Below are 22,629 nucleotides of genomic sequence, written 5' to 3' on the forward strand. Positions count from 1 at the left end.
CCTCTCACGCTTCCAGGTACATTTGATTACTCTTACCTTCTCGGTCGACATAGCTTGCACCTTCTGACTCCTCGCCGGTTCGTCAACAAACATGAAACGTGAAGCGAAAGGGTGTTGTATTTACGACAGTGTAACCGTACATTACCTCCAAGCCTGTAGGGGGAGCTCCATAGTGGGCTTTTTGAGAAGTTACATTGTATCGCTTTAAAAAAAAGAATTATTAGAAACGTTACTGATTCATGATTTTTTTTATTTCAGTTTCAAAAGGGATACTGAATTATTCCTTTTTGTTTTTGGAAAGTAGAATAGAAGTAGATGTTCTTTACTGTCAGTATACTGTAGAAGAGTAAGTTTAAAAAAAATTGCAATATGTAGGTATGATGTATTACAGTATGCAATACACTAAACAAAATATCCAAATCAGGTTGGTAGCCTATTTACCATGAGGCTATGATTGGTAAATTAATTGAGTAAGACTATGATCTTTTCTCACCACCCACTGGATAATGTGTGTATTGCCTTGTCGCCAATTGATGTTTATTTAAGCAGCGTCATCACTGGATATCAGATGGTGGTGACACTGTTGGCCCCTGAAGGTTACATTTGGCCCCATTGTGGCCCCTGTTTCAGAAAAATCCTAGAACCGCCACTGGTAATCGTGCTTGCAAAAACTGAGCGCTCCCGGCTGTTTTTAACCAATCACGTTAGGGTGGAGGAATCCTACCTGTCAATCACAGCTTGTGCACACGCTGCTGAGCGTGAGTCTGCCCCAGGCTTGTGTGCGCTCACACTGGTGTGAACTCACGTGCACAACCTCGTCCACAGAGGGGGAGGGGTTTGGGGGGCGATTCGGAGCTTGTTAGAGGTTGGGGGAGGGACCTGAAAGTTGTATCAGTTCGAATTTTCCGACTTTAGACTCAGAATTTTGAAAACCTGCCGACTGCAGCTTTAAAAGTGTGTTTGCACAAAACAAATGTTATGGCACTTTCATTCATATGGCAGCACATTTAAAATAAAACTAAATGCTAAAAGATATACACTACTTTGAATTCATTTTTGGATTTTGCGTACAAATACGATTAATCGTGATTAATCAGGGAAATCATGTGATTAATTAGATTAAACATTTTAATCGTTGCCCAGCCCTAAAAATGATTTTAGCCGCGTTTTTAGTTACCATCGTGGCTTTACCCTCTGCAGTGATCATGCACGGCTAAATTTAGTTGGAAAACTCACACTGTTGGGATTTCTCCTCCAGGGAATCTAACTTTCTCATTGTAATTTCTCTAAAGAATGATTTTTTTTCTCTTCCTGCGCTCCACTTTTCCAGGCTGGTTGATTGGAATTCACACTTTGTCCCCCCGTGATCGTGTTTGTCAACAGCCACAGTGTGTCTGATTAAAGCAGTGTCTCTAACTAACAAACGGCTTTCTTAGGAGAATTATCGCTTCACCCTGTTTTCTCTCCCTTCTCTCCCTTTGTGCCTCTCCTTTTGATCACGGAGCAGTTGCATCCCTGAAAAGCAAACAAAGCCTTAAACAGATACACACAACCAAGAAAAAACCCGCTGGCACCCACAAATACACAAACAGCAACCAGCCGAGCTCTCCTTCTGTGCCAGTCTTTAGTCTCAGAGATGTTAAATGAGGGCATTGATACATAAATTTGCATTTGTTTCATCCACAGCCGTCCTTCTAACTAAAAATCTATAACCGCGTGCCCCTAATTTACCAGGATACTTCTATTCTCGGCTTGTTTCGTGAGCGGATAGCGTGACTGTTTGATCGATTGGCTTGTTTGGACTCTCTCCTAACACATAAGTGGGCTAAACAGGGATCTATCTCCTCTATTTGCCAGCTGGTAATTTAGGTAAACAACAAGCAAACTGCTCCCAGTTGCGGCCGGGCAAAGGTTTTAAATATTTTTAATTTAAATTTTTATTTATTTATTTTGTTTTATTTTTTAATTTTAATTTTAATTTATAATTCTTAGATTGTTTTTAAAGTGTTTATAATTGTATAAACATTTGTATTGCTTTATTATGTCTTGCTACTGGATGCTTGAATTTCCTTCGGGATCAATAAAGTATCTATCTACCTATCTGTTTCACCTGTGCTGGGCAGGTACGGGGGATCTTCTGTGATTAAACAGCTTTGAGCTTCTCCTCGTTATATCTGCTGCAGATTCGAACTATACTCCCTCAGTGATGACCCAGGCAACACTTCCTCTTTCTTTACTCTCCCCTGTGACACGCTGAACTGTCTCACATCTTTTCTTTCTGTGAAGCCTTGGATCATAAGACAACCTTGCTCCTATGTGCTCCTTCTGCCTCTGCCACCTTTGCCTCCCTAGAAAGCCCCCCAGAATGTGACTTTTGCCCACCACCACCACCATGATCTGAATGCTTTCTTTCCCCCCTTTTGCCGTGAGCCTTGACTTCCCTGTGATCTTTTGTGAACCCCGATGAGCCCCGGTGGATGTTGGTTGGTGGTCCTGAATGAAGCGAATCTCTTGCAGAGGGTGGGGAACCGTGGAGCAGCTCTGCCACTTTGGCCCCAGGCAGGGCTGGCGTCGAGGGCAGGCTATCCCAGGGCCGAGGGAGCCCCTCCTCCACGGAGCTTCAGGATCCCAGTAGAAACAGGAGAGCTCATCCCAATTGGGCCATACTGGGTAAAGAAACTGAGCTGTGTTTTTTACTGTGATGACTGCATGATTGATAGCTCCAGTTAAGGTAGAAGAAATGTATTGCTCTAGTTCTCTATGATCAAAGATCTGGCTGATGAGTTATTTGTCATCAAATGAGATTTTAAATTTCAGAACAAAAAGCTAATTTTAGGTCTAACTAGTTTGCTCCTCATGTAGAAATTAGGGCTGGGCGAGTTAACTCGTTATTATCGCGTTAACTCACTAATTATTTAACGCAGATAAATATTTTATCGCGCATTAACGCAGGTTTTATTATTTATTTTATGATTGTAAAAGTCTGTTGCTCCCAGGCTTTTATTTTGTAAAAGTCTGTTGCTGTCTGCTGCAGAACCGGAAAAGAAAGTAATTGGCGGATCCACCAAACATGGAGACGGGTACGGAACTTTTACTCGGCCATTTTCATTTTAAAGTTCTTCCAGACGGCGGAGTCGACAGAACCAAAGTCATCTGTAAACACAGCCAAGTTGAATTGTCTTCTCAGCGTAGTAGTTCCAGTCTAAAATATCACTTAAAGGCAAAACACACAACTGATAGCAGCAAGTCATTCAAGGAAACAGACAGTGGAGCGAGGCTTCTACATAAAAACTACAGAAAGATGCTGATGTTAAAAGTGTGTTTGCACAACAAATGTTATGGCACTTTCATTCATATGGCAGCACATTTAAAATAAAACTAAATGCTAAAAGCTATACACTACTTTTGGATTCATTTTTGGATTTTGCGTACAAATGCGATTAATCGTGATTAATTAGATTAAAAATTTTAATCTTTGCCCAGCCCTAGTAGAAATAGTTGAAATTAAGCCTGAGTGTACACCAACGTGTGCTCTGATTCATTAAATAACGAAGTTATCAAGTATAATCTGTCTGTTTAAGCACACGCAACCACATGTTTGAGCTGTTTGCTGCAGCTGGTTCATGTAACATGGTGACACGTGAACCAAAGCAACAAACCACACTGTTCAGGCTGTTATTTTCACATTAAATTTAAAGGTGCAATATAATTTATTGCATCTGACTCTAAGAATTAGCTTCGCACTGGACAAAATCCCACTCACACCTGTTAACATCTGGCAGTTGTCTGCGATGGGAAGGAGCTCAGTTGGTTTTTAGCCCGGCGTCTTCTTGAAACTGTTGAGTCCACATCAACGGTGGGCAGGCTCATCTTTACCTTTGGCACAGTATTCGAGGCTGCAAAGAGCTGGCAAAATAGATTGAATTTATGTATTTAGTTTACCCACCACAGTGTCTCACGTTCGAGGCTCTGAAACAGACGACACCAACCTGTAGATGAAAAGAGACTCAATGGATCAATTTTAATGTTCCGAACACCGGCTGACGGCCCACTCTGAGTCCAGCTGTGTGATTTCATTTCCTCAGAAGTGGTGTTTATCCCAAACTGTGGTCCACCGCAGCCTGTGGGGTGCATATTAACTCTCAAATGTTTCCTCTGACGAGCCACAAAGTCATCTGAACTGCTTTCAACCGCAGGACTGGAGTTCGACACCCACACACGACAACTGTTTCTTTCTCTTCTTTCACTACTAGTTTCACTAAAAGACTTGTCACTTCCTGGTTGGGTTCAGGCAATAAGATCACCTGCTTAGGGTTAAAGAATGGACATCATTTTCAGGGATGTTTGTGGAGAAAAGGTGATGGTTGTGGAGGTGTAGTGATGTTGCCCTTCTACAGATTTGCTCAGCTCTTAAAGGCCTCAGTATGCTTCTCCGTCTCTATCCGTCAATCCGTCTCCGCAGTCACGGAGAGGCTCTCCGTCCTTTCGAAGTTCTCCGTCGGGATGTCGGATATGCAAGGCAGTTCCCCTCCCGATCAGTAGGCGTCGCTACGCCAGACGACCCAATCTCGCGACATCTATTGTGAATGTCGTTGATTGATTGTTCACCTTCCGTCTCCGTTCCACTCCTCACAGTGAATGATGGCGACCGAGAGAGAAAGACTGTTGTTGGAGTTGGAGCTCGTTGATGTTGAAATGCAAATAATTTTGACCAAATGTTGACCGGCACACAGTAAACTCTTTCAAAAATGGCGGTGTTGTTGTTGTGAGAGGAAGGAGCTAAATGTCACAACGGTGGGTGGGTTGGTAGGACACGGATGCGGACTCAGAGGTGTAAGTTAAAAAGACTGGGTTTTATTCACAAAAAAAAAACAAAGTTAAACAAAAAACGCGGCTGAGCCGGATAACGAGATTAAACTGTGGAATAAATACATGAATATTATTGAGAAACAAAACAAAACAAAAGACTTGACATGAAAGACACTTAACTTTAAGGCCGTAGCTTTTCGTGGCAAAGGAGAGGTGATATCGGGGAAAAGATCTCACCAAAAGACCGGGGAGCCTGGAAACTAAATAGGGAACTGGGAGTGATTGGTGACTGAGTGCAGCTGGGGCCAATGAACAGGTGATGTGAGTGAACTAATGAGCAAACAGAAACAGTGGGGAAGACAATGGCAAACGAAATACAAGACATGGGCTGTGTTCGAAACCGCATACTTCTCCTACTACTCCTACTAACTTTTTGAGTTAGTATGCGAGTTTGAGTAAGCGAGAAGTTCCCGGATGCATACCAGATTCTCCGAAATGTTGGGTATGCATCATGAGGTTACTACTCATACTCAAACTACCCAAGATGCAACGTAACGTGAGGTCGCCGATCGTCATTTCCTGTCAAAACGGCAGTTTCAAGCTAGCTACAACGAGGATAGGTTCCCTTCCTGTTTTCAAAACAAAAGCACCAATTGTATCGTAATGGCTTTCCCTATGATAAAAGGCAACGGGTATTTTATTTTGTGAAAATAACCGGAAGTGCATTGCTCGCTACGGCTAGCTTCAGTAGCGCCGAATTCGTGGGAACAAAATTGTAAATTTTGGCAGGTTTCCAACACGTTGGGGATCTAAACGACTACTTTCTCGACTGAAAAGGTTTCAAATGTTGCTGAAGTTTACAGAGTTTAGAGCTTAAGCGAAATCAGCTTTCAGGCCGGCTGATTTTAGGTTTGGGCAGGAGCGAAATGCATTGTGGGTAAATGTTCTGCATACTGTCTGATCGATGAGTATGCAGTATGGAAGTATGTAGTTTGTAATTATGTAGTATGCGGTTTCGAACACAGCCATGAACTCAAAAACCAAAACATGACAACCAAAAACATAAAACATAAAACTAAAAAGAGATGGAGAGCGTCTCCAGGAGGGTCTCCGTAGGCGAACCTAAATCAGCCTAACGCTGACTTTACCCTCCTAGTAGCTGAGAAAGTCTGTCAAAGTTCTCGATGATGTTTTCTGTCCGACCGCTGTGTCAGCAGCAGAGGATTTAACTCGTCCTTCAGAAGAAGAATTTCCGCAGCAGATGTGCTTCTCTGTTGAAAAACCCAGGAGGAGAGCTGGATGGATGGAATGTGGAGGAGGCACGGGATAAGTGTGGAGCCGAAGGAAGCAGAGGATATGTCATATTTTGATATTCCCACTGTGCCGTTTTGCCTTATGAATTTCCATTTTAGAGGGCAGTCACTGTCTGTGACTGCTACATTAGTTTTATAGCCAAAAACAGCTTATTGCAGGCTGCCGTGATGGGAGGGAAATATTTCATTTCACATCACGGCCTGCTGAAAAGTCAACCTGCTACGTCTTTGTGAATGAATGATCATTATTTTGCAATTCGATGCATTTTGAGGTTAATATACACTCATAGGCACAGGCATGTGGAGTACTGATAAACTGTCAGGTTGGACCGCCAAGGCGTGAACATGTCTCACGTGTATCTGTTTGCACGTACGACCAGCCAGAACCAGACGTGCACGCTCACTGGCGAGCACGTTTTTCTGCTGCAAGTCTTGCTGAAAGGGGGATTAGATGAGTGGCTCCGTGAGGCTGAAACATGAACGCTGTGTTCTGACTCGAACATGCATCTTCTCTCCCCTTTTTTCTCGCTTGGATTGATTCTTTCAGTCCACCTGTTTTTAGGCTTTGTTTTTCCATGAAGAGAACACATTTGTGAGGATATTTGACTGAACAGGGTGACTCTTCCATGATACAAAGGGCATGACGTAGAAAGCCTCTAACAGATAGGCTGGTGTTCATGCCCGTAAATATGAACAACACTGATGAGGAGGAGCTTTGAATGTTGGGATGAATCAGAGTCTAACCTTGAAATCACGCTAACATTCTAATATTAGATGCAAACAAGCACCGATGTCTTTGTTTCGGAGCTCTTTGCTCAAACCTGCCAAATGCATTTGGCTGTTAACAGCTTACATTATCGCACACCCAGATACGAAAACCCTGTTAAAAGGGAGTGTGGAAGAATCTGCCGTCTCTTTCTAAGAAGAAAACTAAAGGTTTAATAGGTGTAATTAATTATCTCGGACACGTGTGTCATGTGTATTAGACTGTGTCGTTATTTATTTAACAAGAACTTAGCCAAACTGCACCAGCAGGGTGTGAGAAAGGAAGAACTGCTGTCATAAGAATTAAGAGGGAAGGTCATGAGGTCAGAAACTGCAAAATTCTGACCTTTTAATGGCCGAACACTTTTGCTCAGATTGTGTCAAGTTTCACAAAGAAAACTCTATAATTTAACAGTTTTGTCCCACAAACATGCAGTCATATAAAACACAAAGTACACTTTCTTTAATTTGACATTTTACACATAATTTATTTAACAAAAGCTAAGTCCGTCCTTACGGCTTTCATGGAAATTGTGGAAATGAGAAGCAGCCAGGGGCTGCTAGTCAAATACAACTGATTAATTTATCATCAGTAAGTGTGAGCACCTCTATTGAAGAAGGAAATGCCAAAGAGCTACATCTCAGACTCTGCAGGCCTCAATTAGCATGTTAAAGGTTAAAGGTCATGACAGCAGAGTTAGAAAAAGACTGAACAAGACGAATTCCCAATTTAGCTGCTTGTTCACACATTTTCTTTTTCTTTTGTCAGAGGGCTAAACGAGTTAGAAACTATGACTGAAAATCATTTCCAGACAGTCGCTCAGCTCTAATAAAATCTGGATTTTTATAACCAAAGCCTCATTGGAAAAAGTCACCACTCAAGTAACTGAAAGACAACATCTGTGTGGTGAATCCAGCTGTGCTTACATGTACCACAGAGAGAGTTAGAAGCAGCAGAATGTCTCAAAGGTTGTCAAGTGATTCCCACCCTGTTTACTTTTACTAGGACAAGGACTGTGGTCCAATCAAATGGCCAGAATTCCACCCGAATTCCATTCTCAAGTGGAAAACATTCAGGACAGCTGTCAATCTTCCCAGGAAGTGGATGTTCCAGCAAGGTCACTCCAAGGTCAGAAACCCAAGAGCTACATCTCAGACTCCGCAGGCCTCAGTTAGCAGGTTAAAGGTTAAAGGTCACCCCAAGGTCAGAAACCCAAGAGCTACATCTCAGACTCTGCAGGCCTCAGTTAGAATGTTAAAGGTTAAAGGTCACCCCAAGGTCAGAAACCCAAGAGCTACATCTCAGACTCTACAGGCCTCAGTTAGCATGTTAAAGGTTAAAGTTCATGGCAGCACAGTAAGAAACAGACAGAACAGGTATGGCTTGTTTGGAAGGGTTGCAGGAGAAAGCCTCTTATCTGTAAAAAGAACATGGCAGCACAGCTTAGGTTTGCAAAGCTGCATCTGAACAAACCACAAGACTTCTGGAACAACGTCCTTTGGACAGACCAGACCAAAGTGGAGATGTTTGCTCATAATGCACAGCAGCACGTTTGGAGGAAACCAAACACAGCACATCAGCACGAACACCTCACACCAGCTGTCAAGCACGGTGGTGGAGGGCTGATGATCTGGGCTTGTTCTGCAGCCACAGGACCTGGGCACCTTGCAGTCATTGAGTCCACCATGAACTCCTCTGGATGTCAAAGTTTTCTAGAGTCAGATATGAGGCCGTCTGTCCGACAGCTGAAGCTGGGCTGAAACTGGCTCATCAACAGGACAATGATCCCAAACACAGCAGCAGATCTACAGCAGAATGTGTGAAGAAGAAGACTAAAGAAGACGATTACTTCAACTTATTGCTGCTAAAGGAGGTTCTAAAAGCTGCTGAATTATAATTATAATCTAATTATTAACACGCTCCTTATGTATTTTTCTTTACTTTTGGCTAAATTGATCATAATAATGTAATACGTCATGTTTTTGTCCACCTGAGGTTGTATTTACCTTATTTCACCACCTGATCGGGACCAGATAAACCCCCTTTTTAACCGAACAAGAGCGTACTTTATTTTTCACATTAATGTTTGTATAGATAAGCAAAGCTGAATGTGTTGTGAGCCTGAATATACAGCAGTTACACAGTCCTCTGGACCTATTACTCGCTCTGTAATTCTGCCCTAAGACTCAAAAGGAATCTGCCGTTCCACATGTGTGCAAAATCTCTTCTGTGGTTTCAGGATAATCTCTTGAGAAGTTAAGTGCAAATCATGTTGAGGGTGACGTTATTGTGCGGTTCTTTCAGTGTGTAACTCTAAGTTCCACATCTTTTAGATGTCGTGTCTTCCACTCCTAAATGCTCCCACTGGATTTTGTGGGTTTGTGCACGAGTGGGAGGGTGTGTGTTTATACGTTTGCACCCTGAGGGATGCTCACGTTCAGATTAATTAAAAACTTCAGTCCTTCTGTGCTGTGATAGGAAAACGGATGCCTCTGAGGGCTCAACTGTAAACATTGTTTCTCCTAAATAGTCTTTTAAAGAGATTCATCTCAGGTGATAATTGCACATTTACGATGCCATCATGAGGACCTGAGACAGAGCTGGATTTTATACAGGGCTGGGCGAGTTAACTCGTTATTATCGCGTAAACTCGTCAATTATTTAACGTCGATAAATATTTTATCGCGCATTAACGCAGTTTAAAAAAAAACAGACAGGAAGCAGGGGGCAGAGAGAGGGGGAACAACACGCAGCACAGGGCTGTCCGATGCGGGACTCGAACCGGGTTTTTATTTTGGCTTTTATTTTGTAAAAGTCTGTTCCTCACAGGCTTTTATTTTGTAAAAGTCTGTTGCTCACAGGCTTTTATTTTGTAAAAGTCTGCTGCTGTCTGCTGCGGAACCGGAAAAGAAAGTAATCGGCGGATCCACCAAACATGGAGAAGGGTACGGAACTTTTACTCGGCCATTTTCATTTTAAAGTTCTTCCAGACGGCGGAGTCGACAGAACCAAAGTCATCTGTAAACACTGCCAAGTTGAATTGTCTTCTCAGCGTAGTAGTTCCAGTCTAAAATATCACTTAAAGGCAAAACACACAACTGATAGCAGCAAGTCATTCAAGGAAACAGACAGTGGAGCGAGGCTTCTACATAAAAACTACAGAAAGATGCTGATGTTAAAAGTGTGTTTGCACAACTAATGTTATGGCACTTTCATTCATATGGCAGCACATTTAAAATAAAACTAAATGCTAAAAGCTATACACTACTTTTGAATTCATTTTTGGATTTTGTGTACAAATGCGATTAATCGCGATTAATCAGGGAAATCATGTGATTAATTAGATTAAACATTTTAATCGTTGCCCAGCCCTAATTTTATACAAATTCATGAGGTGCGGTTGCTTCGAGACGACAGCGAAACAAGGACAAAATGGGCACCAAACATCAGAATTCACCATGTTTCTACTTTAACAGAGAGACCCTAAACCAAGGGCACATCATCGACTTTCTAACTTTTTCTGTGGAGGTTTTATCCTTTCATCATTCGACTCAGAAAAGTAGAGATTGATGGATGAAAAATAGATTTACAAACAGTAAAAAAAGAAAGAAAAAAAATAGGCATCAGCGTTGTTCATTTTCATAAAAAATACATTAAACATAAATATTGCTCCGGGAAGCCCAGCTGGGCACGTTTCCCTAGAGAGAGACCAGCCGCTCTGCTATCAAACATCAAAGATGATCACAGATGAGGATGTCTTTAATGTCACGATGACGCCTGTCATTTAACTGGATGCGAGCTCACTGAAGACTCTGACAAACAAACCAGATGGCGGTTAGAATCAATGCGATCAGAGAAAAGTCTTTTTTTTCCCCCTTTTAAACCTGCTCCATCAAAACAAAATCTGTCATGTGGACAATAGCTCCGTGTCAGCTGGAAAGCAGCATCATCCTGGGCTCTTTTTTTTTTTTTTGTCCTTTTTCAGGAGCAACAAAGTGGGTTTTTTTTTAAGCCAAGTTCAACTTTTCAGTGAAAGGATAAGAAGTGGTTTCCTTCATGAAAAGAGTTGGGCTGAGTTCTGCAGTTCCTTGGCAACTAACAGTTTGACCAAACGGCAAGAGTGAAAGTGGGAAAAAAAGGTAAAATGTGGGGTGTCAAAGAGTCATTGTCGACTTTGAGTCTCACAGTTTCAGCTCTTTAAATCAAATGTGACAAGTAACTTTGGAGGAAGTGGCTGCTAAAAGTGCATCACCAGGTAAATGCATCGATTTCTTCATACGTTTTCTGGAAAACGGGAAATAGTTGCAGCGATTTTTTTGAAACACTTGCAAATATAAAAAAATTTAAAAAGAGTTTTAAAGTGAATATGTGCTCTGAGCTCCTTTCTCCTCCAACACAGCCTGAACCCTCTCAGACGAGCTTCCTGTCCTTTCTTTAAGGAGTCTTCAGGAATAGTTCTCCAGGCTTCTTGAAGGACATCCCAAAGCTCTTCTTTGGATGTGGGCTGCCTTTTGTTCCGTTCTCTGCCAACATGATCCCACACTGCTTCAGTAATGTTGAGCTACGGGCTCTGGGGAGGATTCATCCCTCCATCAGACCTGCTGCCACTGATTTTCAGCCCACTTCTTGTGTCCTTTGGCACAGCTCAGCCTTTTCTCCCTGTTTCCCTTCCTTAAGAACGGCTTCCTGACAGCCACCCTTCCATGGAGCCCATTTCTGATGAGGCTTGGGCCAACAGCAGATGGATCAGCTGAAGGTCCAGATGCATCTCTCAGCTCCTGTGTCAGGTCTTTGCTGGATTTTTTCCTCTTTCTTAAGGACATCACTTTCAGATCCTGTTCATCTGCTGTAGATAGTTCTTTAAGCCTGGTTTATAGTCGGTAACGCAAGACGCAAAGCAATACGCAAGAAGAAACGCAAGCCCTTGCGCGGTTGCAAGCCCCCCCTTGCGTGCTTGCGTGTGTCACCTCAATTTTCTAAACTTCACGCAAGACGCAAGCCTACTACTTGAAAACAGCATACTCATCGATCAGACAGTATGCAGAGCGTTTACACACAGTGCACTTCACTCCTGCCCGAGCCGAAATCAGCCAGCCTGAAAAGCTGATTTCCCTTAAGCTATAAACTCTGTAAATATATAACTTTAGCAACATTTGAAACATTTTCAGGCGAGAAAGTAGTCGTTTAGATCCCCAACGTGTTGAAAATCTGACAAAATACCGGCTATTTACAAGAAGAAGAAGCATGAATCCACTCGAAGAGGTCCTGGCGGTGAATTTGCTTTCATCATAGTAGGCTTGTCATTGAAAAAACCCGCTACTCCACCTACTGTCCTGGCGGTGAATCGCCACGCAGCACACGCAAGCGCCGGCAAAGCTAAATGAAGCATAAACGTCTCGAGCCATTAACATACGCGCAAGACGCAAGCGCAAGGGCAGTTAAAAGAAGTATAACTCAGCCTTTAGGCCTGACACTTCTTCTTTTGTCCTCCACTTGTCCAGTTTCCTCAAATGTTTTAAGGACACACTGCACACCATGCTGAGATATGCCAAGTTTTCAGCTAACAGCTCTTTGGGAATCACCTTGTTGCTGCAGAAATCCTGTTTTCTGTCTTTCAGACTGTGTTATCTTTGCTGTTTTTCACAGATGCAGCTAAAGAAATGGGAACAAATGATGTGTCTCTGTAACAGTCTGCTGGCAACAAAGTGCCTAAAGATCCAGTTTAAAATGGCTTCTTTGCTAAGTTGTCTGTTCTGTGTGGACACAACACTGGTTCATCCCTTGAGTTAGGAGCCTTTTATCTGCCTGAATGGTTCATAGGTCAGAATCAAAGTGGCTTAACAAAGAAAAAACACATTCCTGGACTCAAAATGGGTGAAAAAAGCAGCAAATGTCCAAAGAAAAACTCTAAAAGACCTTCAGAAAGCTGGAGAACTATTGATCAGCACCACTTTAAAAGATTACAAGCAAAATATAAAGAAATTAGGTGTAGTTCAAGACTTTAGCACAATAATGTTACTATATTTGTCAGTTCCTTTTGACTTTTACCTGTATTTGAGTCATTTATTGCTGAAATAGACAGAAAAAGGGCAGAGAATAGCGTGAGCACATCTTAGGTAAAAAAAAAGTCATTGCAAGAGAAACTTTTCTCTGTCACCGTCATCTCTTAGCTTTGTCAGCTCAGGAGAGTCCATCAGTGGAAAGCTGTTTTTTAGATGAGAAATTATCTTTAAACGAGAAAGCCTCAAATCTCCTCCGAAACCGAATGAGTCACGACTGTCTGACAGAGAGAGCTTTTTTAAAAATCACCATTCTTAGTCAGAGGAGCTTATCCTGTCCGGGACTGTTGGCAACTCTCACAGCCCGTAATATAAATGCAGCTGATTAATTAGAAACAAATCTCTGAGGTTCACGTATTGTTTTAGAGCATTTTTTTTAGAGGAACCTCCTTTATTGCATCTCCTAAGTAAAATAAAACTAATGCAAACACATCAAGCATCACTCAGAGAGCGACAGTGAAATATTAAATTTCATGGTGTGAGGTCTGCAGCATTAGTCATGAGCCGTGAGTCACCATGCACGCAAACCATGTGGTTGATATCTAATTCACGACATTGGCAGATCTGTTTTCTCTAAGGAGATGAACGAGCCTGAATCCAAATTTCTGAACATAATTTAAATGAGGCCGTATCCTGCTTTTTTTTGGGATCTTTCCCTTCCCTTAAATGTGTTTTATAGCAGTTATAAAATGTAAAAATATGTAAAAAAAAGGCCACAGCGCAGGGAGTTATTTTCTCCCTCAGAGGACGTTGTTCCTAAATGCCTCATTTGTAGTCCAGGCCTTTCCTCCTTTACTTAATTATCAGGAAACATATTCAGCTTGAAGCAAAGGAAATATTATGATGTTTTCTCCAAAGTTTTATAATGTGTGTGAACATGTTAGTTTGGACAAAATCGTATGAAATCGAAGCTCTCAAACCCAAACGAACACACCAGATGATGGTCAGGGATTGAAATACTCCTTAAAGCGCTTAAAGCGTGTCGCTCTGCTCTAATAAAATCCATATTAGACAAAAATCACCATTCAGATACCTCAAAGACGAGGTCTGTGCAGTGAATTCAGCTGAACTGACAGAATGTCTTTAAAGTCTATACTAGGACAAGGACAGTGGTCCAATTAAATGGCACACTGGTGTGTTCATGTTCAGCTCGTGGGCCTGACACTCCCCACCAGTTAGTCAGAAGCCTTCAGATGAGAGGCGAAAAAAATATCTTTCTATTCCAACGCTTTATTACCATGAAGAGGATGGCTGCAAATCTACACCAATACGCATCAGTTTTTAATCAAAATTACTCACATGACTGCATTTTTATGTCCAAAACACAAGTTGCCTGTTGCGAGTAAAACCTAAAAACCAGGGCTGGGCGAGTTAACTCGTTATTATCGCGTTAACTCGTCAATTATTTAACGTCGATAAATATTTTATTGTGCATTAATGCGGTTTATTTATTTATTTTTTGGGGGTGCTTTTGTGCCTTTAATGGATAGGAAAGTTCAGAGAGACAGGAAGCAGGGGGCAGAGAGAGGGGGAACAACATGCAGCACAGGGACGTCTGATGCAGGACTCGAACCAGCGGGCCAGCTGCAGCGAGGACTATAGCCTCTGTACATGGGGCGCCTACTCAACCCACTACGCCACGGACCACCCCTGTTTTATTATTTATTTTATTATTGTAAAAGTCTGTTGCTCACAGGCTTTTATTTTGTAAAAGTCTATTGCTGTCTGCTGCTGAACCGGAAAAGAAAGTAATCGGCGGATCCACCAAACACGGAGAAGGGTACGGAACTTTTACTCAGCCATTTTCATTTGAAAGTTCTTCCAGACGGCGGAGTCGACAGAACCAAAGTCATCTGTAAACACTGCCAAGTTGAATTGTCTTCTCACCGTAGTAGTTCCAGTCTAAAATATCACTTAAAGGCAAAACACACAACTGATAGCAGCAAGTCATTCAAGGAAACAGACAGTGGAGCGAGGCTTCTACATAAAAACTACAGAAAGATGCTGATGTTAAAAGTGTGTTTGCACAACAAATGTTATGGCACTTTCATTCATATGGCAGCACATTTAAAATAAAACTAAATGCTAAAAGCTATACACTACTTTTGATTCATTTTTGGATTCTGCGTACAAATGCGATTAATCGTGATTAATCAGGGAAATCATGTGATTAATTAGATTAAAGATTTTAATCGTTGCCCAGCCCTAGTAAAAACCCACTTAAATAATGAGCAATTCATCAGGCGGGATCCAGAGCAGGAAGATAAATACGACTGATGGACTGTGAGAATGATACATATTTAAAGTTCATTATGCAAAAGAACAAAGCAGAGCGGGGTCAGTTTCTGTATTCCTGTCGCTCACCTCCTCCTTCGCTATTTGTTCCAGCGCCGCAGCACAGGTCACTGAGCGTGTCGCGAGCCTCGAGGTAAACCAGACAGGACCGAGATGCCCACAGCTACTCTGGCGCGTTACTGGCACTGACCGCAAACAAAACACCTCACCAAATGTCACGCTGTCCATTTTCCCCTCTCCATCCACGCTCTGATTCAAAGATGCACACATGTACACTTTGTGCTCAGGCGTGCTTAAAAAAAAAAAAAGGGGGAAAACAACGTGATACCAGCTTAAAATATCACATAAAATAAACATTATGAGAATTAGAGCTGGCGTGATCGTACCACCCGAAGGGGAAGGAGAGTGATGTGTGCGCGCATGTATCGGTGCCTCGATTATTCATACAGTGAGACAGACACGGTGTGAATGCTTTTAAGGTCAGAGAACACAACAGAAAAACATCTTAGCTTAGTCGAATTAGCTTTCCCGGAAGTCTAAAACGCATCATTTTAAACTAAAAGGTCAAAGTAGAGGTCACACCAGGTCAGAATACAAACCCTGGGGTGACCGAGCCTTTTCCGTCGCTGCCCCCAGGCTCTGGAATAAGCTCCCCGTCCAGCTGCGTCTTATTTCTGACCTGGGCCTCTTCAAATCTAGGCTAAAAACCTACTTATTTAGGATTGCGTTTAATAGTAGTATGATGACACTTTTATCTTATTTTATTTCTTTTTTTCTTTTTTTCTTTTTTAATTTTTTAATTTTTTTATGTTTTTTTGTTTTTATGTTTTTATTTTTATATTATTTTATCTCTTATATTTTATTTAAAAAAAAGATTATTATTATTTTTTTTTGTTATTATTATTTTTTTATTATTTTTTTTATTATTATTATTTTTTTTATCTTATTTTATCTTAATTCGATTTTGTTTTATTTTATTGCTTTCACTGTTCTTTTATTGTTTTTATTTGTTTTTACTTATTCTTCTCTTTATTTATTACCTGCTGTAAAGCACTTTGGTACACAGTAAGGATTGTCTGAAAAGGGCTGTAGAAATAAAATACATTTACATTTACATTTAAAAGGAGGCTGGATGGTCCTGCTGCTTTGGTGGATTTAAAGAAAGCGTCAAACCGAGGCGAAGATGAGAGAAAAATCAGCTGTGATGAAGGCAAACAGACAACCTGCAGTCCCTGCCCATGTCCCTCTTTGTGTCTGTGTCCATAACGTGAGCGTTCTGCTGTGGTCGCTCACAACTTGTACTTCATCCATTATTCACAGCTTCGCATTGACTGCGAGCGGGGCACTTATCACTGTCCAGCCAGAGGGAGGGAGAGGTGAAAGGGACGTGATGTGCAGTTGGGCCGAGACTGCCAACTCGTCTGCAGTTGTTGTGTGAGCGCGAAGTAGAGCTCGTCCTGAGCCAGGTGTCCTGATGGGTGATTCACAATGCTCTGCTGTCACGCCTGTGGAGCATATCGGCTTAAATCACCGGTGATGACACACTCGTTCCCACCGGAGTGCTGCCTCTGCTCCATTTTGTGGAGTGAAAAACGAGCAGGGGCACCTCCTTCCCACTGACTCCGGTACATAGTGTCAGTGGAAAGCCTGTGGCGGCTCAGAGCCCGGCGGGCTCTTTGACGTGGCACCGCGGAGCCGTGCACACGCCACACGTGCATGCTCCTCAGGACGAACCCGAGGACTTTGGATTCAGCAAACGTGGGATTTTTGGCAGGAAGTTAGGCAGGTGTTTGTGTTCATGCCACTTCAACTTAAAGGGATAGTTTGCCTATTTTGACATGAAGCTGTCAGACATCCCATATTAGTTTAAGCAATATCATTTATGAACATTTTCTTACCCCCTGCTGCGTCCTGTGAGCCGAGTTCCAGCCTCGTTTTGGCGTTGACGAAGGTAGTCCGGCTAGTTGGCTGGGGTTTCAAAAATAAAGCGTCTTGCTTCTCAAAACAATATGCGTTCAAAAGAGTAATACATTTGCATCACAAAATCGTTCTCCAGGAATAAGTCACACCTCACAATCGCTTGGCCCTATTTTCTCTCCCTTCGTATCACTGCCTGCTGTGTAAACCGTGCAGACCGAAGTGCAGACTGAGCAGTCCCCTGCTTCCGAGCAGCAAACACCGTAACAGGCGCGGCTGTCGGCAGGCGGCAGCACGCAGTGATACGAAGGGAGAGAAAATAGTGAAAATTTATTAAGTGAAAATAAACTTACAAAATAATTAAATAATCATGAAAATTCAAGTTTTTATTCAAATTTGCATATTGATGATGCATTCACTTAATAAATTATGATACATTGCTCTCCCCTACACAAAAGTATATGGTAGTAGTAAAAAGTATCGGTATTGGTAGGAGCTAAACCGGAAAAGTGATTCCGGAAATAATGTTGTTAGCCGAGGAATCACAACCCTTGCGGTCTTCGCGAGTCTCCTTTGCCTCGACGGATAGATAGGAATGTTGGCCGACGCACGCAAGCGACGGAGAGCGTCTCTGGGAGGGGTCTCCGTCGCTCTCCTCCACTTGTCCAAAAACATTAGTTAAATTATGAATATGTAAAAATGATGTCACTAAAATATGTGGCATGTGCCCTTTAAATCACGAGAAGGTGAACAAAGCCTTTGTTTCTTGAATATAACATAAGGTTCTGAAGCTTACTTTTATTGTTCTTAAATTCAAGAAGGTGAACAAAAACCAAATAAATCGGAAATTTCTATTAAACATCTTAACCTACAGTTTGTCATGGAACTGCAGAACACTTGGAACATGGAACACTTCAGCATGTGGCGGTAGTTTTGATTTCAGGATACAGAAGTCGGTCTCCAACAGGTACGTAGTGCTAAATGGAAGAAAAACCTGAAACCAGGTGTTTTACCAGTCTTGATTGTCCAAAACGTCATCGGCGCATCATCCAGAGGTGGGAACAAGTCACAAGTAAGTATCTCAAGTCTTTCCAATTGATCCTCGAGTCACGTCCCGAGTAAAGACATATGAGTCCCAAGTCCAGGACAAATAATCCAGGACCACAAAAAAAGCCCCCATTATTAAGCTAGCAAGCTAGAAAACGTACTTACCCATTATGCTAACGTTAACTACCGACTAATCCCGGTGACAGCCTTGACTAGCTGTTCTTTATATAGCTTCAGAGCTCAGAAGCTGTTGCCTCCCCGTCTCTAATTTTCAGCCCTCACGTCTTCCATTCTGCAGTTCGCTTCTTGGTAATTTGTGTAAGCAAACAAAGCTTCGGTATCATTTCTCCCATCTGGGACCCATTTAAGTGATGTCACGGTAAATCTTCGTGTATCTCTTCTGTGGCTGTGTTCAAAACCGCATACTACATACTTCCATACTGCATACTCATCAATCAGACAGTATGTAGAGCGTTTACTCACAATGCATTTCGCTCCTGCCCGTGCCGAAGTCAGCCGGCCTGAGCTTTCCTTAGGATCCTTAGAATGAGCTGTTTAGTGGGGGTGTGGCCTTACTTACGCCCATGGTGCCATGCGCAATTGTTTTGGGAATCACTATGGCACTGCAGCACTATGCTGTAAAACTAGCGAAACCTGTTGAAATGAGCTTACTTTGATAATATGACGAACTAGTTAGTGAACAACTCTCCTAACACAGTCAAACATCAAGCAAGACACAGCAAAAAAGGCGTGCGTGAAATAGGGGTGGGCGATATGTATCGTTTGCGAAATTATCGTGAATGTGGTTTTGACGATGAGTAATTTTGCAATATCGAGATCGAGAGCTTTTTAACTGCAGCAACTTTAAGATACACTATTGGAGCTGGAATTACCGCGGCTGCTGGCACCAGACTTGCCCTTCAATTGATCCCCGTTAAAGAATTGAAAGAGTCCTGTATTGTTATTTTTTGTCACTACCGGCTCCCCGAGTCGGGAGTGGGTAATTTGCGCGCCTGCTGCCTTCCTTGGATGTGGTAGCCGTTTCTCAGGCTCCCTTTCCGGAGGGAGAAGTAACCTGAGAAACGGCTCGCGGTTATCTAGAGTCACCAAAGCGGCCGTGGCACCCCGAGAGGCACCCCGCATGGGTTTTGGGTCTGATAAATGCACGCATCCCCGAAGGTCAGCGCTCGTTTTGCATGTATTAGCTCTAGAATTGCCACAGTTATCCAAGTAACGGTAGAGCGATCAAAGGAACCATAACTGATTTAATGAGCCATTCGCAGTTTCACTGTACCAGCCGTGTGTGCTTAGACTTGCATGCTTGTGTTCATTTTATTGTGATCTTAATGCAAGTTTAAATTTTTTTTTTAAAATATCGTCAAAATATCTTTATCGTGAAAATCCTAAAAAATATTGAGATATTATTTTTTGCCCATATCGCCCACCCCTAGCGTGAAAGGGAAAGCAGGAGTGAGGATTTTGACATTCTCATCTGATTGCTCTGGTTTGCAAAGATGCACGTAGCGCTAGCGCTGGAACCATGAATGAATCATTATCCTGATGAAATGCACTGAATTTGCGGATTCATTGTTCTTCAGGAAGCTTGAAGTAGGGGGTTTTGGTCTAAAATGAGTAAGCTAACCATCTCATGGGCATGCAAACACCTCCAACAGCCCAGTTGGCAGAGATAAGTGCTTGCAGATGCTATTAGCTGCATAGCTAACGATACAAACCCTTTCCTGTGGTAACAAGCTATATAACTATACTGTACATACAGGAAAGCAACGCAATTATAGAGCGTTAAATTACTTACTCTCGGGAATGAGATCCTTCCCCAAGTGAGGGACGAATGGAGCAGGAGATTGACAGGCGGATCGGTGCGGCGTCTGCAGTGATGTGGGCTCTGCACCGGCCCGTCTTGGTGAAAAAGGAGCTGAGCCGGTCAATCTATGTTCCTACCCTCACCTATGGTCACGAGCTGTGGGTAGTGACCGAAAGAACGAGATCGCGAATACAAACGTCCGAAATGAGTTTCCTCCGCAGGGTGTCTGGGCTCTCCCTTGGGCTCGGTATTAGCCCAAGTTCTGGAAACATTCGTCGGTGAAATGTTTGGCGCACACATACACAAATCTCTTCGGTTCTGTCGTCACTTTCCCAGAAAAAACTAAATCTGTCCACTGGCTCTTTAGAGGTTCTGATGCAGGAGCTCTAAACGGATTTTTAACATCCATGTACAACGCAATGAGCTGGCCAAAGAGCTGTGGGTGGGGAAAGGCAGTTTTGGCATAGCCATGTATGGGCTCTGGGAGGAAACAACCTCCACGTCATAAGAGGCGAACTCATATTAATGTTAAACAACCTTAAAAAGTGAAAATTTCATGCCATGGCTCCTTTAAGTCAAAAGGCTCGAGTCTAAGTGAAGTCGCAAGTCACTAATGTTAAAGTCCGAATTTAGTTCAAAGTCCTTCATGACTCTGTCAAGTCAGAAGTCGTTCGAATTAGACTCGAGTCCACACCTCAGGCCTCATCACAGCCGAGGTATTCAACGTCTCTGAGGCTCAAAATGCACAGGACCAAAACTCAGGATTCCTTTCATAACCACACATCTGGTGCCCAGAGATGCCGACACAGTACAAACAGACTGTTTTATCTCCAGTTGACATTGTTTTTGCTCTCGGTGTGAAATTGTTCCAGCTCTGTGCTCCAGCGTGCCCGTTTCTGGCCTCTTTGCGCTGCACTTTGTTCCCTCTGTAGACGTACTCATCAGTAATTCTTTTACATCCTTCATTTCCAGCACACACACAGCTAACATGTTCAGACCTAATTCTTACAACCTGTGTGGAGTGAAGGTCTCGTGCATCCCCCCTTTTTGGAGGGTTGGGTAACCCAGTGGGAACAACTGCTTTTTTATGATGTAGGAACTGTGAGATTATATCAATACTATTAATTTTGCGATGTGTGTGTGGCAGTGTGAATACAAGCTTAGACGGATGTTGCTACCATATAAGGCCCGTTTCTTGTTATGCTGACTTTTATGCCACAAGACCTTGAATAACTGATAACGCAAATACTGAAAAAAATATAATCAGAAGGCAGGAGAAGATCGCCAGATCCCACTTAGCAGCAGGTGTGATCTTCAGAAGCTTCTGCAATAAACCAACTAGGGATGCAGCGATACCACTTTTTTTTAAACCGATACGATACCGATACTTGGATCTGAGTACTTGCCGATACTTCTACCACAAAAAAAATGTTAGGTTTCGGTCTCACTAGCCTAACCACACTGTTCCTGATTTGCTCGGCATCTCCCCGAGCCGCCAATCTAAAAAAAATATAACAAAAATGACAAGCCACCCTTTAATCGCAGTCTTCATGCAATAAATTGGTATCAGTTCATGGTATCGGTTAACTTTAGCAAGTACGAGTATATTAGAATAGCATCGTCCCGATACCAGTATCGGTATTGGTACATCCCTTAAAACAATTAAACCTTGGACTGACCTTTACGCTCACACTTCGATCAACGAACTCGGGGAAGCCAGCTGTAATCGGGGCTTCAACAGAACAAACGACCTGTGTAGTCATTTAATAAACTGTTCCTGTAACTCAATTCTACGTCTGTGTCCATATGTCATCTAAAACTAAGTCTTTACCAGATCCACCAGGAAGTTTGATGTTTATTTTGACTAAAAGCATCAGCCGGCTACATTCTGATGTAGATGACGGGTGAATACTGATTCGTGTGCGTAGGTGTCTGCAGGTTTACTTTGCCAGTATCTGTGCTACATGCAAGCTGTGCTCGCTCAGATGTGTGTGCACTCTGCCAGCGACTTGTTTTGGAATTACCCCACGGTGTACGTTACGGGAAATCAAGTTATTGAGTTTTAGAGAGTTGAAGCGAGAGTTGGATTTTCTGTGCAGCTTTGTGGATGTGTGTGTGTGGCTCTGAGTTACAGAAAGACAGACAGAGCCAGCCAGCCAGCGTAGGCTGTGTGCTTAAACTCTAGAGATTTTACATGCAAAAAGCGCTGCTGCTGCATCTTAACTTGGGGAAGTGAAGGTTGAAATGTACTCAGTGCAAATGCGCTTACAACTGGAAAGGAAACCAATTTAATTTACAACTCAAAAGTAATGTATTCTTAGACTCAACCACACTCCATCTTCAGATGTTTGACTTGTTTTCATGACCACAGATTTGCATGTGGGACTAACCAGACCACAGTATGATAATTTAATCCATCTGCATCTATTTAGCTGACTCACAGAATTAGTTTCTCATGTGCACACCTAAACATGCAATAAACAGTAGAGCCGCTCTGTGATCCCTGAGCTCATAAAAGCAGCATTTCTATGATGGTAAACCATTCCAGTTGGGCTCTATCCTTCTGGTTTTCAGTAATGGAAACGAGGGGAGGGAGAGATT

At 42.5% G+C, this 22,629-nt stretch overlaps 1 protein-coding gene across 2 annotated transcripts in view; it reads left to right on the top strand.

Annotated features, from left to right (window-relative positions):
• The window catches only part of gfra1a (gdnf family receptor alpha 1a), a 167,721-nt gene that overhangs the window by 21,965 nt on the left and 123,127 nt on the right, over positions 1–22,629 (top strand). Inside the window, exon 4 of one of the 2 annotated variants that reach the window (XM_075480989.1) lies at positions 2,518–2,670. The exons of the other annotated variant lie outside the window; for it this stretch is intronic. Within the exon in view, the coding sequence (XP_075337104.1) occupies positions 2,518–2,670 (153 nt within the window). The remainder of the gene's footprint in view (positions 1–2,517; positions 2,671–22,629) is intronic. 2 annotated transcript variants of the gene reach the window in all.

This window comes from Odontesthes bonariensis, chromosome 2 (assembly GCF_027942865.1).
Source record: "Odontesthes bonariensis isolate fOdoBon6 chromosome 2, fOdoBon6.hap1, whole genome shotgun sequence".
Lineage (NCBI taxonomy): Eukaryota > Metazoa > Chordata > Actinopteri > Atheriniformes > Atherinopsidae > Odontesthes > Odontesthes bonariensis.